Below are 19,477 nucleotides of genomic sequence, written 5' to 3'. Positions count from 1 at the left end.
AATCCACATATCAAGGCAGGAGGCTTCAAAGCCCTCTGTCTCCTTTGATATATGACCCAAGGCTTCCCCAGACAGTGGATCCAGGTCGATTGGCACCAGGACAGGTGGGAAAATTAGCTATTCGGCATGCGTGCCCCCCCTTAGGTTAGTACCACCCCTAAGGTGGGTTACCTGAAAAAGACTGGACTTTTAGAATTACACCATCTTAGTTTTGGTGGAATTAGGCTTTTTGGTTTAGGGTTATGCCCACTTACCACAGGAGGCGGTCATATAGAAGGTGTAAAAACCCTGAAGGGAGCCTGCCACTCCATGTAACACCCTTAAATGGAGTATTTTAGGTGGCACCCCTGACATCGGGAACTCGGATTCGATCGATCAAGAAGAGAGGACAAAGAAGAGCTGCAAGAGAAGAGAGGACAAAGAAGAGCTGCAAGAAAAGCGAGAACAGAAGACTGACTGTGGACTTTTGGTACAAAACTATGCCTTCCTGCACCAAGCCTCCACAATCGTGACAGCGAATCATCCAGCAGCTGACCAGCTTCCAAGAACACCTAGAGACTACCAACCCTTCGCAAACTGCCAGCAATCTCCATTGCTGGCAGCTACTTCCCTGCAGTCCTCAGGCACCAAAGAGCGAAGTCCAGTTCACAGAGTTGCTGCTCACTGACCAGCCTGACTCCTGAGCCCCCCAGGAAGAGGTACCTGTGCTCCTGAAAGTCAGATCTGTCCCCCACCTAGGGAGAGGACACCACGACCAATCGGAGCTCCACAGGACCAATGCCTGGGGAACCAGACCCCTTGCAGCAAGCCAAGACCGTGAGAGTCTAATCCGACCTCCAACGACTCCGAGACCAAGCAGCTGTCAAGTGACTTCTGCACCGCAGATACCCACTTCGAGAATGACCCAGCTGTCCTGAGCTTCCACCTTCAACCGGCGAGATCGACGACCCCAAGGCACCAGGATGCACAAAGCCCAGCCGACCTCTTTGCTGTGTTCCTGAGCCCCCCAGTCCAGGTACCAATGAACCGACTGTGCTTCAGTATCCTCCAGATTCTTGTAAATCGATTCCCCCATTGGGAGCTTCCAGACTTGTCTTCAAGTCCCTCCTTGCAGCATGTTTCTAGATAGCCCCCCTTCCTTCTACTGGCACTGCACACACAACTACCAACTTGACCAGCACCTCTGCACCCGGACGTCCAAGGTGCAGGTAATGAGTAACTGCTGGTGGTACTTTGGCCCTTTGCCTCCTACGACCCAAAGTCCTGAAGAAGACCCCCAAAAACCGACTGTAACTAACTGTATGCTATCATCTAACTATCCCTTTTCCCTCCATAGGAAAGCAATGTGCGTAAATGCGCATTTAAGTAACTATTTTACTTGCCTGCAAAATTCAATATTTACAAAAGTACTTACTTTCTATTGAAGTTCTTGATATCAAAGTGTATATAAAAATGCTACTTATTTTTCTAAATTGGTCTTGGAGTCTGTGTCTCATTACTGCCTGTGTGTGTGTCAACAAATGCTTAGCACTACCCTCTGATATGCCTAACTGCTCGCCCACGCTACCACAAAAGAGAGCAATTGGGATATCATTTGTACCTCTGTAAACTAATTGGGTTTTGCCTGGACTCTTTATACAGTATACTTCATTTTGGTCCACTATTTAAAGAGCAAACTTCCAACTGCTCTGCCTTGCATGGTGAAGGAACCACAGGAGGGACAGGTTTAAGCCTTAAGTTCGAAATTAAACACTGTTTCAGTCCTATTTCAAGGACTGCAACATCTGATTCTGTTATAAATATCAACCACCCACCAAGCTCCTGACTTCACATGCCATAATATTGGAGTCTTATGGGATGAGAAACTCAGCATTGGGACCCAAATTGGGGCTTTGACCGGTTGACATTCCATCATTTGCAACAACTGAACAGTGTGTTCTCATTCTCAGAAAAGGAGCACTGTTTAGTATTACTGGGCACAATGGGTAATGCACAAATTGTCTATGCTGTTTGTGTCGGACAGGTAGAATTCAGCTTGCCCAGCTTCAGTGTGCTCAAGCGGTAAAGTATGCCTGGCAATGTGAAGGGTAAAGTTTAATTCTATTTCACTGGGTCTGCTGCAACTGACACTTCCAAATTCTTATGAGTGCTGTCCAGATGTTTGCAAAATAGTTACAACAAGGGGTGGTGATGGACAGAGTCTCTGAATTAAGCAGAATACTCTCACCCAGTCAAGAGATCAGGGCTAAATCCAACACCGTTTTTTAGCTCATTGCACCATCCCAGTTTCAGAACCTGGCTGTATGCAAATTAGTCTGTCCCTGGCCCAGTGCATCATGGAAACAGGGCAGACCAGACTACAAAAGCCAATTCTTACACTGGGAAGGAAACAAGCTTCCGGGGACCGGTTTCTGGCATTTCAGCCGTCTTCGGCCCGGCTTGCTTGAATCCTGATGGTGCAATGAGCAAGGGACTCACATCTGAGTATACCCTTCCACGCTTAGGGTGGACAAAAATAGTTACAACAAGGGGTGGTGATGGACAGAGTCTCTGAATTAAGCAGAATACTCTCACCCAGTCAAGAGATCAGGGCTAAATCCAACACCGTTTTTTAGCTCATTGCACCATCCCAGTTTCAGAACCTGGCTGTATGCAAATTAGTCTGTCCCTGGCCCAGTGCATCATGGAAACAGGGCAGACCAGACTACAAAAGCCAATTCTTACACTGGGAAGGAAACAAGCTTCCGGGGACCGGTTTCTGGCATTTCAGCCGTCTTCGGCCCGGCTTGCTTGAATCCTGATGGTGCAATGAGCAAGGGACTCACATCTGAGTATACCCTTCCACGCTTAGGGTGGACAAAAATAGTTACAACAAGGGGTGGTGATGGACAGAGTCTCTGAATTAAGCAGAATACTCTCACCCAGTCAAGAGATCAGGGCTAAATCCAACACCGTTTTTTAGCTCATTGCACCATCCCAGTTTCAGAACCTGGCTGTATGCAAATTAGTCTGTCCCTGGCCCAGTGCATCATGGAAACAGGGCAGACCAGACTACAAAAGCCAATTCTTACACTGGGAAGGAAACAAGCTTCCGGGGACCGGTTTCTGGCATTTCAGCCGTCTTCGGCCCGGCTTGCTTGAATCCTGATGGTGCAATGAGCAAGGGACTCACATCTGAGTATACCCTTCCACGCTTAGGGTGGACAAAAATAGTTACAACAAGGGGTGGTGATGGACAGAGTATCTGAATTAAGCAGAATACTCTCACCCAGTCAAGAGATCAGGGCTAAATCCAACACCGTTTTTTAGCTCATTGCACCATCCCAGTTTCAGAACCTGGCTGTATGCAAATTAGTCTGTCCCTGGCCCAGTGCATCATGGAAACAGGGCAGACCAGACTACAAAAGCCAATTCTTACACTGGGAAGGAAACAAGCTTCCGGGGACCGGTTTCTGGCATTTCAGCCGTCTTCGGCCCGGCTTGCTTGAATCCTGATGGTGCAATGAGCAAGGGACTCACATCTGAGTATACCCTTCCACGCTTAGGGTGGACAAAAATAGTTACAACAAGGGGTGGTGATGGACAGAGTCTCTGAATTAAGCAGAATACTCTCACCCAGTCAAGAGATCAGGGCTAAATCCAACACCGTTTTTTAGCTCATTGCACCATCCCAGTTTCAGAACCTGGCTGTATGCAAATTAGTCTGTCCCTGGCCCAGTGCATCATGGAAACAGGGCAGACCAGACTACAAAAGCCAATTCTTACACTGGGAAGGAAACAAGCTTCCGGGGACCGGTTTCTGGCATTTCAGCCGTCTTCGGCCCGGCTTGCTTGAATCCTGATGGTGCAATGAGCAAGGGACTCACATCTGAGTATACCCTTCCACGCTTAGGGTGGACAAAAATAGTTACAACAAGGGGTGGTGATGGACAGAGTCTCTGAATTAAGCAGAATACTCTCACCCAGTCAAGAGATCAGGGCTAAATCCAACACCGTTTTTTAGCTCATTGCACCATCCCAGTTTCAGAACCCCGGTCCCCGGTAGCTTGTCTCCTTTCTGGTGAAGAATTGGCTTGGTAGTTTGGTCTGCCCTGTTCCCATGATGCACTGGGCCAGGGACAGACTAATTTGCATATAGCCAGGTTCTGAGCTGGGATGGGGCAGTGAGATAAATAACGGTGATGGATCAAGCCCTGATCTTTGGACTGGGTAAGAGTGGTCTGCTTAATTCAGACACTCTGTTCATCACCACCCCCTTTTCTGTATCGTTTTTGGCCACTATAGGTGTGGCAGGGTATACTCAGACATGAGTCCCTTTCTCACTGCTCCATCAGGATTCAAGCAAGCCGGGCCGAAGAGGCTGAAATGCCAGAAACCGGTCCCCGGTAGCTTGTCTCCTTTCTGGTGAAGAATTGGCTTGGTAGTTTGGTCTGCCCTGTTCCCATGATGCACTGGGCCAGGGACAGACTAATTTGCATATAGCCAGGTTCTGAGCTGGGATGGGGCAGTGAGATAAATAACGGTGATGGATCAAGCCCTGATCTATGGACTGGGTAAGAGTGGTCTGCTTAATTCAGACACTCTGTTCATCACCACCCCCTTTTCTGTATCGTTTTTGGCCACTATAGGTGTGGCAGGGTATACTCAGACATGAGTCCCTTTCTCACTGCTCCATCAGGATTCAAGCAAGCCGGGCCGAAGAGGCTGAAATGCCAGAAACCGGTCCCCGGTAGCTTGTCTCCTTTCTGGTGAAGAATTGGCTTGGTAGTTTGGTCTGCCCTGTTCCCATGATGCACTGGGCCAGGGACAGACTAATTTGCATATAGCCAGGTTCTGAGCTGGGATGGGGCAGTGAGATAAATAACGGTGATGGATCAAGCCCTGATCTTTGGACTGGGTAAGAGTGGTCTGCTTAATTCAGACACTCTGTTCATCACCACCCCCTTTTCTGTATCGTTTTTGGCCACTATAGGTGTGGCAGGGTATACTCAGACATGAGTCCCTTTCTCACTGCTCCATCAGGATTCAAGCAAGCCGGGCCGAAGAGGCTGAAATGCCAGAAACAGGTCCCCAGTAGCTTGTCTCCTTTCTGGTGAAGAATTGGCTTGGTAGTTTGGTCTGACCTGTTCCCATGATGCACTGGGCCAGGGACAGACTAATTTGCATATAGCCAGGTTCTGAGCTGGGATGGGGCAGTGAGATAAATAACGGTGATGGATCATGGGTAAGAGTGGTCTGCTTAATTCAGACACTCTGTTCATCACCACCCCCTTTTCTGTATCGCAGATGTTTGCAAAGGCTTGCAGTGGAAGCTGGAAACAGATTCATCACCAAGCGAATGCACGTTTTTGAGTCAAGCCTGGAAACTTCAGAATAGACTTCTCTTGTACTTGTAAGAATTATTCCAGACCTCTCCTGCTTTCAAAGAGAGTTGAGAAAACCTCTGTATTTAGTGCGTTGTACGATTTAATGATCTCATGGTTTGGCTTGCTCTCAATTTCTAATTATTATTAATAGGTTAGCACTATCCGGTACCAAAAAGCAACTTCTTCAGGAGGGTGTGACTTACTGATATTAAAGTAGAATATAAATGGAATATTTTAGTTGACTTTTCAGTTATTTCATTCATGTAACGTTATCTTTTAATCATGTCCTTTAAAGTAGTTCATCTGTTTCATATGTGAAACTTCTAAAGCTTTTCTAAAATAAGGTGAACAAGGAAAGATTACGGATTATTTTATGGTTACTCCATATCTCTTCTCAAATAGAGGTGGACACAGTGGTCTCTTTTGTGAAAGGAAAAAATAAAAATAAATAGTGACTGTTGTATGCTGATCACTGCCAGGATCATAAGATGAATTCAGATAGGATACATAGGGTAATGTAGTGGCTATTCTAACAAGTATTGGAATAGTCAATGGTGCGGGGGCTTGGCAGGCTGATGCAATGCTTAATTGTTTTATTTTATTACAAAAATAAAAACGAAAATATGCTGCTACCTAAACATGGCCATCATGTGCTTACAGTAAAAATTATGAATAAAAAAATAATAATTGAAGCATCTGTTTTACTAATTCATGATCTTTTCAAATAACAAGCCCATGCTGCTCCTTGCCTTTTTAGTATTATCGTCTATTATAGAAGCCCGAATAAAATCGCAACCTAACTAAGCACTCAAATCATTTGTGTGTCTGTGTGTGTGTGTGTGTGTGTGTGTGTGTGTGTATATATATATATATATATATATATATATATATATATATATATATATATATATATCGAAAGCAAAAATTCTTCAGGAAAAGAAGATAGATAGATAGATAGATAGTTTTTAGGCCTTCCTGCTTTGCTATTGAGTGTTTCAGTGTTTTTAAAATTCATTTGTGGCTGGGTCTGCAAGAGGAAGCTTGTCAGGTCTGCTGATACGCTGAATATAATGAGCAGCACTGTGAAAGCATTTTGCTTTGTGCCATTTCTGAAAGAAATTCCAAATGTGTTTAACTGCTTAGGGAAGCTAAACATCCTGCATATGAATTCAGCAATGTGAATTGCAGGAAATTAATCAGAGTAGGTCTCATGTTTGTGACCCAGTGGAATTCAGGGATGTGTGGCTTACATGCATCCCACTTATCTTAATGTGAATACCCAGCAACCTACAACTTGCAGGTAAAAAAATTATTTTTGCTATAGCTATGTGGCACAAACCCCAGTAGCCAAAGTTTTCTCACCCGGTGTTCTTCTACTTCTCATGAATACAGTACAGACTTGTGTGGCTGGTCCTAACATATATTACAGAATGGACCAAAACTGCAACCATATGAAAACCTTGTTGGCACCACATTGACTTATCAAAGTTTTGACCAGTTCCAGTTGCGAGTGAAAGACCCAGCTTTGTACGAGGGGTACCTTTTGGTATCACAATAAATGTGGGAATATTAAAACATTTGCTATTATCATTCTATTATGTTGCATTTTTTGACTTCCCAGTGTGAGTGGGAAAGAAAAAAAACATTTTGCAAAATGCCCTCAATCACATATTACGCGTAACCCCAAATTCAGAGATGAAAACATGCTCACTATTCCGATGCTAATTAGCTAATTATCTTACTCTCATTTAAAAAAAAAATGCATAGGTTTCCTTCATACCCATTTTTCATTCATTAGATTTTACCACATGAATTGATGCATGGTCAGTATACAATGAAAAATCATTATAAGCTGCTGCTCAGTTGTTCGCTCAAGGCATCACGAGTCTTTGGACAACCAACAAACACAGTTTATCGCTGTGCCCAGAAGAGTCTCACAGATGTGACTGTAGATTATTTTGGAAAATCAACCATCTGGCAAAAAAAATGACCAATGAAAACATTATTCACTTTTTCTATTTTTATCTTACTTATTTTCATGACTTATTGATTTCGACAATTCGTTTCTTTGGGAAAACCTCGAGCTCTCTTCACAAATTGCCTGTTGATTTGAGAATGTTGTCTACGTCAAAGAAATATATAGCTTTCACGCCTATTTCCTCCACAAACTGTAAGAAGGTGGAAACAACAAATGTAGGGACAAGGGTCTACCTGTTGCAAAAAAATAGTGGTACAATTTTTAGGTCGAGCCTGTCCCATTCCGCAGGAATGGATAGGATCGAATTCATGTCGGCAAAATCCTCTTCAAACTAAGGGGTTTCAGCCCGGCGTTTTCTTGCAGTTCACGTGATCATGCACGAGCATTCACGGCCAGGGCTTCCCCTCCCCTAGCAGCACTCCTCCCACACCAGCAACTCCCCCCTCCCACACCAGCAACTCCCCTCTCTCTCCCCGCAAACACAGCCTTGCCGTAGCAGCACTCCTCCCACACCAGCACCTCCCCCCTCCCACACCAGCACCTCCCCTCTCTCTCCCCGCAAACACAGCCTTCCTTTCATTTCTCCTCCCCCTCCCCAGCCAGCTTCCCCCAGGCCGTGTTCCCTCAGATATGCTATTGCATATCGTTTGCTACCTCTTGTATTTTGTTGCTCTTGATACTTGCACAACTGTCACTATTGTCTCATGTAACGTAACGTTTGCTTTTGTAACATGCTCACTTGTAATTTTGGCTTCATGTATCTAAAAACGCCTCCCTCGCGCTCCTTTCTCCCTCTCTCCCGCTGCCTAGTCCTCCCACCCCCTCCCTCTCCAGCGCGCGCTCCACTCGCATCTGCCTGCTGCTCCCCCGCCCACCCCCCCCCACTCCCCCAACCAGCAATTCACACACAGCAACGCCACTCACACACGCAACGCCACTCACACACGCAACGCAACTCATCCACGCAACCCCACTCATCCACGCAACCCCACTCATCGACGCAACCCCACTCATCGATGCAACCCCACTCACACACGCAACCCCACTCGCACACGCAACCCCACTCACACACGCAACCCCACTCACACACGCAACGCCACTCACACACGCAACGCCACTCACACACGCAACGCCACTCACACACGCAATGCCACTCACACACGCAACGCCACTAACACACGCAACGCCACTCACACACTCATCGACGCAACGCCACTCACACACGCAACGCCACTCACACACGCAACGCCACTCACACACGCAACGCCACTCACACACGCAACGCCACTCACACACGCAACGCCACTCACACACGCAACGCCACTCACACACGCAACGCCACTCACCCACGCAACCCCACTCACCCACGCAACCCCACTCACCCACGCAACCCCACTCACCCACGCAACCCCACTCACCCACGCAACGCCACTCACCCACGCAACGCCACTCACCCACGCAACGCCACTCACCCACGCAACGCCACTCACCCACGCAACGCCACTCACCCACGCAACGCCACTCACCCACGCAACGCCACTCACCCACGCAACGCGACTCACACACGCAACGCCACTCACACACGCAACGCCACTCACACACGCAACTCATCCACGCAACCCCACTCATCCACGCAACCCCACTCACACACGCAACGCCACTCACACACGCAACGCCACTCACACACGCAACGCCACTCACACACGCAACGCCACTCACACACGCAACGCCACTCACACACGCAACGCCACTCACACACGCAACGCCACTCACCCACGCAACGCCACTCACTCACCCACGCAACGCCACTCACTCACCCACGCAACGCCACTCACCCACGCAACGCCACTCACCCACGCAACGCCACTCACCCACGCAACGCCACTCACCCACGCAACGCCACTCACCCACGCAACGCGACTCACACACGCAACGCCACTCACACACGCAACGCCACTCACACACGCAACTCATCCACGCAACCCCACTCATCCACGCAACCCCACTCACACACGCAACGCCACTCACACACGCAACGCCACTCACACACGCAACGCCACTCACACACGCAACGCCACTCACACACGCAACGCCACTCACACACGCAACGCCACTCACACACGCAACGCCACTCACACACGCAACGCCACTCACCCACGCAACGCCACTCACTCACCCACGCAACGCCACTCACCCACGCAACGCCACTCACACACGCAACGCCACTCACACACGCAACGCCACTCACACACGCAACGCCACTCACACACGCAACGCCACTCACACACGCAACGCCACTCACACACGCAACTCATCCACGCAACCCCACTCATCCACGCAACCCCACTCATCCACGCAACCCCACTCACACACGCAACGCCACTCACACACGCAACGCCACTCACACACGCAACGCCACTCACACACGCAACGCCACTCACACACGCAACGCCACTCACACACGCAACGCCACTCACACACGCAACGCCACTCACCCACGCAACGCCACTCACCCACGCAACGCCACTCACTCACCCACGCAACGCCACTCACTCACACACGCAACGCCACTCACTCACACACGCAACGCCACTCACTCACACACGCAACGCCACTCACTCACACACGCAACGCCACTCACGCAACGCCACTCACCCACGCAACGCCACTCACTCACACACGCAACGCCACTCACTCACACACGCAACGCCACTCACTCACACACGCAACGCCACTCACTCACACACGCAACGCCACTCACACACGCAACGCCACTCACTCACACACGCAACGCCTCTCACCCACGCAACGCCACTCACCCACGCAACGCCACTCATCATATTGTGCTGCAAAACTAAATACTTATAAGGTCCCACAAGCGAGACCTATTGGCAATGCCAATGCTTGTTTTTATTTAATACACATCTTTCTGTCCACGAAAGCTTTGGAGAGGGTAACCTTAGTATAGAAAAGAGTTGATGCCATTCTTAGAAAGAAATATAATTCTTTCTTGATCAGCACTTTTTCCCCCTAATTTTCCCCAACATGACTGAGGTGAGGAGGATGAAAATTGTTCCTGGATACCATTTGTAGAAAATGGTATTAAGGTGTAAGCATAAACCAGGCGGGCAACTAGAGCCAAATTTCGGTCGGGGGGGTGGGGGGTAAAAAAGATTGGGGGGGGGATAATTCTTTCAGCCGTAAGACATCCATGCAATCAAAGACCTTCTCTCCTCACAGCCCAGTCTACCTCCCACCATCCCATTACCCTACAAACGACGCACCCTTCCTACATACACTCGCCCCCGACGACACCAGCAATGGTCCACTATCCCCGTTCGCAATAACTCCCACCGCCCCCGTCGTGTTCTCAGCCCCTTGTCGGACCTCGACCTTTGCTCTCTCCTACACTCTTATGGCCCAGGTCCGGTAAAAGGTTTTTCCAATTCGCACATCCCCATACCCACAATTCCCACAAACGCTCTGAGGCTCCCAACACTCAACAACAGAGGCTCCGTCCCTAACAACCTCAGGAAAGTTCCCCTCACACTAGAAAGCTCGACCACCCTTCTCTCTCCCAAACTCAAATGCATCCTACTAAACTGCAGATCGGCCCAGAGACATTCCTCCGACATCGCGGATCTTGTCTCAAATAGGGAGTTAGACCTAGCCTTTCTAACGGAAACGTGGCTCACTGAAGCCTCTACCCCGATTATGGACATACTAGTCCCCCCCCAATTATCACATCATTAGGCTGGACAGGTCTCCTGGCAAGACGGGCGGGGGAATTGCATGCATTGTTAAGAGCAACCTCTCCGTTACTCAAGTCACCTCCCCCTCCCTTTCCTCCTGTGAACTCCTCTGCCTAGACATCATCAGTGAGGGCAAACAAGTATGTACTTTACATCTCATTTATCACCCGCCTGGTGACAATCTCATATTCACCCAACAAGTCATGGACCTGATCACTTCCAACGCCGGTCGGCAGACCACTCAAGTCTACCTGGGTGACTTCAATCTCCACTGGAACGATCAGAAAGACACTGCAGTGAATAGTCTAAAAACTTTCCTCAATGCGCTTGACCTCACCCAATTATGCGATAAACCAACACACGACAAAGGCGCGATACTCGATCTCATCATTGCCAAAGAGAACGCTATTCAACTGGAAGCGATTCTACCCTGCGATTGGTCAGATCACCACATTATCACCTTCTTTATCAACGAAAAAGTTAAACCTAACCCTACTCAACCAATCAAATCCAAAACATGGAAAAGGGATTTGAAGAATCTTAACCCCTCCACCCTACCTCCCCACATCGGCAACCTCCTCCTTCCCCCTTCAGGTGCCTCAGATGTTCAATCACTGACTGACCACTACCTTGACTCTATGAATACAATAGTCAATGAAGTCGCCCCTCTGCAACTGAAGAGAGTCTCCACCAAAATTTCTAACCCCTGGTATGATGACAGTCTCAATGACTAAAGACGTAATAAGCGAATGGCAGAGCGCACCTGGAGATCGGACCCTTCAGCACTGCATCTCAAAAAGCTCAAGAACAAGAGAAATGCCTACTTTAGGAAAATAAAGCGCACAAAATCGGACTTCTTCAGCCGCCAGTTGGACCAAGCGAAGAATAGGCCAAGAAAACTGTTCGAGCTAATCAAGACCCAAACAAAGGCACAACCCACACAATCAAATAGCACAACAAATGACACTCCACACTGTGAAGCCTTCTCTGCTTTCTTTAAACATAAGACTGACAACATAAGAAATGACCTCATAATGGATGTAAATCGATACTCCAACTACACCAGAATGGCTGACACTCAACCTAAAAACAAGGCATCCTGGCAGTACTTCGACACCTACTCGGAAGAAGCTATACACAAACTGCTCTGCACTTTGAAGCCCTCTAATCACCTCACAGACCCTCTACCTGCTAATGCGGTAAAAGACTTTACCCCCTTGCTCCTCCCTCTCTGGACCAAGATCATTAACAGCTCGTTGCAGCAAGGACACATTCCAGACTCCCTTAAGGTGGGGCAAGTCACGCCTATACTCAAGAAACCTACAGCTGATCCGTCTGACCTAAACAATTATCGGCCCATCACCAATATCCCCACCCTGGCCAAACTGTTGGAGAAATGTGTCCAACTCCAACTAACAAAACACATTGATAAATTTGACCTCCTCAACCCTCATCAATCAGGTTTCAGAGCGAAACATAGCACGGAAACAGCTATGACACACATAATTGATGACGCCCTCCAAATTCTGGATCGTAATGAGTCCTGCCTCCTCATCCTTCTTGATCTCTCGTCAGCATTTGACACGGTCAAACATGAGAACTTGTTGGAGCTGCTAAGTACTAGGATGGGGCTATCGGGAACTGTTCTCAAATGGTTTTCGTCTTTCCTTCACAACCGGTCTCAGAGGTTCAAGATCGACAATGTACTATCTACACCGGTGCCTGCAGATCTTGGGGTTCCACAAGGATCCACCCTCTCTCCTACACTGTTCAACCTCGTTATGGAACCCCTCGCCACCTTGCTTCAAGCATCCAATGTTCAATTCCATATGTACGCTGATGACACACAACTCTACCTAAAGTTACAGTCCCCGGAAGATATCAAACAGCTGAATTCCACGCTTATTAACACCCAATCCTGGCTGGCCGATAATCACCTCAAACTAAATGCTCTAAAAACTGAGTTCCTACTCATCTCACCTCCGGCGAAAATCTCCACCACCCAAACCTGGCTCAACAACCTAACAGCACTCAATGTCCAACCTACCATCGTGGACTCGGCGAAATCCCTAGGCATCACACTCGACGCCAAGCTCGACATGCAGCAGCACGTCAGCAAAGCCACAAAAGCAGCTAATTTCCAAATTAACACGCTGAGGAAAATTAAACCCTTCCTCCCGGCCAAAGACTTCCAAACTGCTGTACAAGCTCTAGTCATCCCTCGAATAGACTACGGAATTGCGACCCTCAGCGGTCTCCCGCTATCCACAACAGCACCCTTAAGAGCCTCCCTGAACGCTGCCGCGAGACTCATTACTGGCTCAAGAAAGCACTCGCACATATCCCCAGACCTAAAGTCTCTAAAATGGCTGCCTTTTGAAGCCAGAATACAGCTAAAAATTGCAACTATGACACACGCGGCCGTGCACCACAAGGCACCCTACTACCTCGCTCAAAAGCTGTCTATATCAGGAGGTTCGAGATCCAATAGGAGTACTAAAAATCTACTCCTGAAACCTCGTAGATTTCGGAAAGCGAAAACTTACAAACGCTCCTTCTCAGGAATGGCACCCAGGATCTGGAATGCGCTCCCTCCTGAAACAAGGCTAATCACCTCCACTGCACTCTTCAAGAAAGAGGTGAAAACAATGCTTCTGGCCAAGATCTCCTAATCGCTACAGATGTTGGGTCAGAGACTCTGCATTGCTTGTACCGCTGCTCTGCCTATCCCCTGGCACTATACTCGACTTGTTGGGGGCACTATTACGCTACTCTCTTACTACCGACCAAGATATGATACACGTTGGTTTACTGATCCACCTGTACGCCATTGTAGTGGGATCAATGACCTGTGCTGCTCTATACTACTCCCTTACCTGATCATATATGGATTGGTTTTATGTTTGTTTTTTCATCCATGTTATTACCATGTTACTTACCATGTTACTTACCATGTTATTACCATGTTATTACCATGTTATTACCATGTTACCATGTTACTTACCTGATCATATATGGATTGGTTTTATGTTTGTTTTTATCATCCATGTTATTACCATGTCACTGACTATTATACTGTTCCCATTATCTCTGTTTACTCCTATTGCCCCTTCCCTGTCTTTGTGAAGCGCTCTGATATCTGTAAGGATCCTGTTCGCGCTATATAAAACTTTGAATAAATAAATAAATAAATAGAGTGGCTGTAAGAAGGGGTGAAAACATAACAAAAGCCTCATTTACATTTAAATGGTCTTTTACAGACCTGTGAAGTACTCGGGTGCGGCTGCAATTAGACGTCGCCAGCCGCAAAGCTGTGTCAGCCCGGGCTGACACACACGATGGGGGGGGGGGGATGCTGAAGCCCGGTGAGCCCAATGGGTGTTGCACGCCTGGCATAAACTGTATCAAACATAAAAGGAAATCAGAATTTGAGGGTGGTGTGTGGTCAGGGCAGGAGTCTCAGCTCTGAAGGGGTTCTGAATTTATTGGAAGGTTGTGTATGGCTCCAATGAAACACTCCGTTGTAAATCCAATTGTTGACTTGTGTGATACAACTGTGGAAAACAAAAGATCCGTCCCACTGTTGCTATTTCACAAGGAGAAAATTACTCTCTTTACTGTGTTCTCTACTCCCGGAGTTTATGGTGCAAAAACGCAATACTCTTTGTCATTGCTCAACATTGTTTGGAAAATTAACACAATTGATTAGATGGCGAAGATTTCTGTACAGCAGGAATTCTAGTGATTGTAACATACCCTGTCTCCAAAAAGTTTATAATGAAGTGTGTTATAGTTTAACTTGTTCCTTAACATGTATTTGATTCCTTTTTTTTTTTTCCAGGATATCTAAATGTGCTGTCCAACAACCGCTGGCGCGAGCGCTGGTGTCGAGTAAAAGATCATAAGCTCATTTTCCACAAGGATAGGACGGATCTGAAGACTCATATTGTTTCTATTCCCCTCCGAGGGTGTGAAGTCATTCCAGGCCTCGACTCCAAACATCCTTTAACCTTTCGCCTGCTTCGGAATGGGCAGGAGGTTGCAGTTCTGGAGGTGCGACATTGCTTTCTTTGAGGATAATTATATGTGAAGGTTATCGAGGAATTATTTGTTTAGCAGTTGCTGAAGAAGTCATTTGATAATGGAAGGCACTTCATTTTGAATTAAAGCTCTGTGGATTGCTAATGATGTCGTCAGTCCAAGGGTGTGTGGAAATTATTCCAAGATTGCATGCAATGATTTTGAAATAATTAGCTACTTTTGAATTCACAAAAGACCCAGTGGAAGTTTTTTAAAACATACACCTTTCATGCCTTGATGTATTCATTAGTAAGTTATGTTTCACCATGCTTAGAATGTGTTAGTCCCTAGGAAGAGGAGGGACATTTTTTCAAATGTAATTCAGACTTAAATGAATATTTTTTATCCAAATAAAAAGGCATGAAATTAATACTAATACAGTTAAGTACATTCGAAATATGTGGTTACACTTTAAGACATTTTTGATTCATCTTAGAGGCTCTCCGGCAACTACTTGCTATTCTAGCTGTTTTCCTGACTTCTAGAATAGAAAAGATCCTCTCTGATTCCTGCTTTACTGAATCTTGCCCTCCACTTTCATTTTCTCATTGGAATGTTTCTTTTTTGGGGGCTTATTGGGTGCGTCATGACTTATTGGGTGCTTCTTGACTTGGTTCTGCCATTTATTCTAGTAAGGGAAGTCGTCAACTGCAGCACAGCAATTCAGGATATCAATATGGCCAAATAACTGCAGCAGTCCAAAAATATATATATATGTTCGAGGTATATGTGCTGAAGATACACATGCTTTGCATTCTGCTGCCATCTAGTGTTAAGTACGGATGTTTGCAAGTTGTTTTTCTAAGAAAAAGTCTTTCCTAGTCACGAGGTAAGGTGACTCCTCCATTCGGTGAAAGTATGCATGGTCATCGACTTCATTGTGAGATTGTTTTTTTTCCGCTATCAGGTGCGTACGTGTATTACTGCGCTCTGGTTCGAACCCCTTCTTCGTTCCCATTGACGCGCAATCCTCTCTACCCTCGACGGTATTGTTTCCTTAAGCGTTTCCCACTTCTCCTCATATCATTTCGACATTGAAATCGACTTCCGATCGGAAAGCTTCGGGGACAGCCTTCGAGGTCTAACCAAGCACAGTTAGCTTCCAGTTGATGGAGTGGACTCCGTTTAAATTCGGTCCTCAGTGCCACGCGAAGTATCCGTATATTTAACAACAAGGGGTGGTGATGGACAGAGTTTCTGAATTAAGCAGAATACTCTCACCCAGTCAAGAGATCAGGGCTAGATCCAACACCGTTTTTTAGCTCACTGCACCATCCCAGTTCAGAACCTGGCTATATGCAAATTAGTCTGTTCCTGTCCCAGTGCATGACGGGAACAAGGCAAACCAAACTACCAAGCCAATTCTTACACTGGGAAGGAAACAAGCTTCCGGGGACCGGTTTCTGCCATTTCAAGCGTCGTCGGCCCGGCTTGCTTGAATCCTGATGGTGCAATGAGCAAGGGACTCACATCTGAGTATACCCTTCCACGCTTAGGGTGGACAAAATATTTAACAACAAGGGGTGGTGATGGACAGAGTTTCTGAATTAAGCAGAATACTCTCACCCAGTCAAGAGATCAGGGCTAGATCCAACACCGTTTTTTAGCTCACTGCACCATCCCAGTTCAGAACCTGGCTATATGCAAATTAGTCTGTTCCTGTCCCAGTGCATGATGGGAACAGGGCAAACCAAACTACCAAGCCAATTCTTACACTGGGAAGGAAACAAGCTTCCGGGGACCGGTTTCTGCCATTTCAGGCGTCGTCGGCCCGGCTTGCTTGAATCCTGATGGTGCAATGAGCAAGGGACTCAAATCTGAGTATACCCTTCCACGCTTAGGGTGGACAAAATATTTAACAACATGGGGTGGTGATGGACAGAGTTTCTGAATTAAGCAGAATACTCTCACCCAGTCAAGAGATCAGGGCTAGATCCAACACCGTTTTTTAGCTCACTGCACCATCCCAGTTCAGAACCTGGCTATATGCAAATTAGTCTGTTCCTGTCCCAGTGCATGATGGGAACAGGGCAAACCAAACTACCAAGCCAATTCTTACACTGGGAAGGAAACAAGCTTCCGGGGACCGGTTTCTGCCATTTCAGGCGTCGTCGGCCCGGCTTGCTTGAATCCTGATGGTGCAATGAGCAAGGGACTTACATCTGAGTATACCCTTCCACGCTTAGGGTGAACAAAATATTTACAACAAGGGGTGGTGATGGACAGAGTTTCTGAATTAAGCAGAATACGCTCACCCAGTCAAGAGATCAGGGCTAGATCCAACACCGTTTTTTAGCTCACTGCACCATCCCAGTTCAGAACCTGGCTATATGCAAATTAGTCTGTTCCTGTCCCAGTGCATGATGGGAACAGGGCAAACCAAACTACCAAGCCAATTCTTACACTGGGAAGGAAACAGGCTTCCGGGGACCGGTTTCTGCCATTTCAGGCGTCGTCGGCCCGGCTTCCTTGAATCCTGATGGTGCAATGAGCAAGGGACTCACATCTGAGTATACCCTTCCACGCTTAGGGTGGACACAATATTTAACAACAAGGGGTGGTGATGGACAGAGTTTCTGAATTAAGCAGAATACTCTCACCCAGTCAAGAGATCAGGGCTAGATCCAACACCGTTTTTTAGCTCACTGCACCATCCCAGTTCAGAACCTGGCTATATGCAAATTAGTCTGTTCCTGTCCCAGTGCATGATGGGAACAGGGCAAACCAAACTACCAAGCCAATTCTTACACTGGGAAGGAAACAAGCTTCCGGGGACCGGTTTCTGCCATTTCAGAAGTATCCGTGCACTAACTCACACAAGAGGTGCAACTTGTGCTTGTTTCCGGAGCACAAAGAAGAAGACTACGACGTTTGCAGATAGTTCAGATCGAAAAAGACCTCGCGATCATCAGGCTCGACGCTGAGAGATGCAGCGTCAAAGCATCAAAGACACGCCGATATCTTCGGTGAAGACTCCGGCTAAACAGACAGAGGCATCTGCGGAAGAGGAGGAGGAAGGCTTGTCCGAACAAGACTCCGATTTAGAGCTTGAGATGGACCTAGATACTGAAGAACTGCCGCAGGAACAAGGAAACTTCAGTACCGAAGACCCCTTGCCCCCACAAACTCCAAAAAAAACACAAGGATTCGGCACCACCTCTGCCTCCTAGCCAAGGTTGGCACACAGATAACATTTCCGACGCGTGCATCTCAGCTCGGCACCGAAACTACCACGCAAGCCTTACGGCTCGGCACCAAGTCGACAAAAGTTCTCCTCGAAGCCAAAAGCCTCCGGTTCCAAGTACAAGTCCAGCTCGAAGCCGAAATCCTATGCGCCTAAAGCCAAGCAGCCTTCGGAGCTGAAATCTTCTGTGCCGAAAGGCCAGCCTACGTCCGCACCAAAAACAGTCAAGGCTCTAGCCTCTCCCAGTGTAGCAAGAATTCACAATATTAAGGCTGCCATTCAACAGTTTCAGCCCAACCAACCTTTATCAGCCAGAGCGTTCATGCAGCTACTGGGAATGATGAGGTCTTGCATAGCAATTGTACCCAATGCAAGGCTTCACATGCCCCCCCCCACCCCCCCTCAGGAGTAAACAATCAAATTGCCAATCTCCTCAGCAGAAGAAGGCAACAAATTCATAAGTGGGAACTTCACCCCCAAGTTCTCCTTCCATACTTCCAACAATGGGGTTTCCCACAATTAGACCTATTTGCCACAGCCGAAAACGCAAAATTCCCAAGCTTTGGCTCCAGGTACCCACACCCGCGATCAAAGGGCAATGTCCTGTGGATGAACTGGTCAGGGATATTTGCCTATGCTTTTCCGCCTCTCCTTCTCATTCCATGGGTAGTTCGGACATTCAGGCAAACATCCTTCACACTACTTCTGGTACCTCCCACATGGGCTCATCAACCATGGTACACTACCCTGTTGGAGCTGTCACTAGTTCCACATCAAAAACTGCATCTGAACTACAGTCTTCTCACACAGAACCATGGAGAAATCAGACATTCAAATCCCAAATAACTGCATTTAGCGATCTGGCTCCTGAAGTCATAGTTTGGTTACTTAAATTTACCGCCAGACTGTATGAATGTTCTAAAAGAAGCAAGAAAGCCTACCACCAGAGCTTGCTATGCTGCAAAATGGAAAAGATTTGCTGTATGTTGCAATAGCAGCAAAATCAATCCTTTAGATGCGTCTATACAAAACATTATTTGTACATTTACAACGAACAGAACTGGCTTACACGTCTATTCGTTTGCACCTTGCAGCTGTAGCTGCATACTTACAAAAT

General features: G+C 47.2%; 1 protein-coding gene across 3 annotated transcripts in view; it reads left to right on the top strand.

The window, feature by feature from the left end:
- AFAP1 (actin filament associated protein 1) overlaps nucleotides 1-19,477 on the top strand; it is a 407,485-nt gene that overhangs the window by 298,281 nt on the left and 89,727 nt on the right. For all 3 annotated transcript variants that reach the window (XM_078678522.1, XM_078678521.1, XM_078678520.1), the window contains exon 10: nucleotides 14,938-15,149. In XM_078678522.1, the coding sequence (XP_078534648.1) occupies nucleotides 14,938-15,149 (212 nt within the window). The remainder of the gene's footprint in view (nucleotides 1-14,937; nucleotides 15,150-19,477) is intronic.

The sequence above is a fragment of the Lissotriton helveticus genome, chromosome 2_2 (assembly GCF_964261635.1).
Source record: "Lissotriton helveticus chromosome 2_2, aLisHel1.1, whole genome shotgun sequence".
NCBI classification, from domain to species: Eukaryota; Metazoa; Chordata; class Amphibia; order Caudata; family Salamandridae; genus Lissotriton; species Lissotriton helveticus.
Note: the sequence above shows the minus strand (reverse complement) of the source record. Positions and strands in the feature narration are given on the sequence as shown.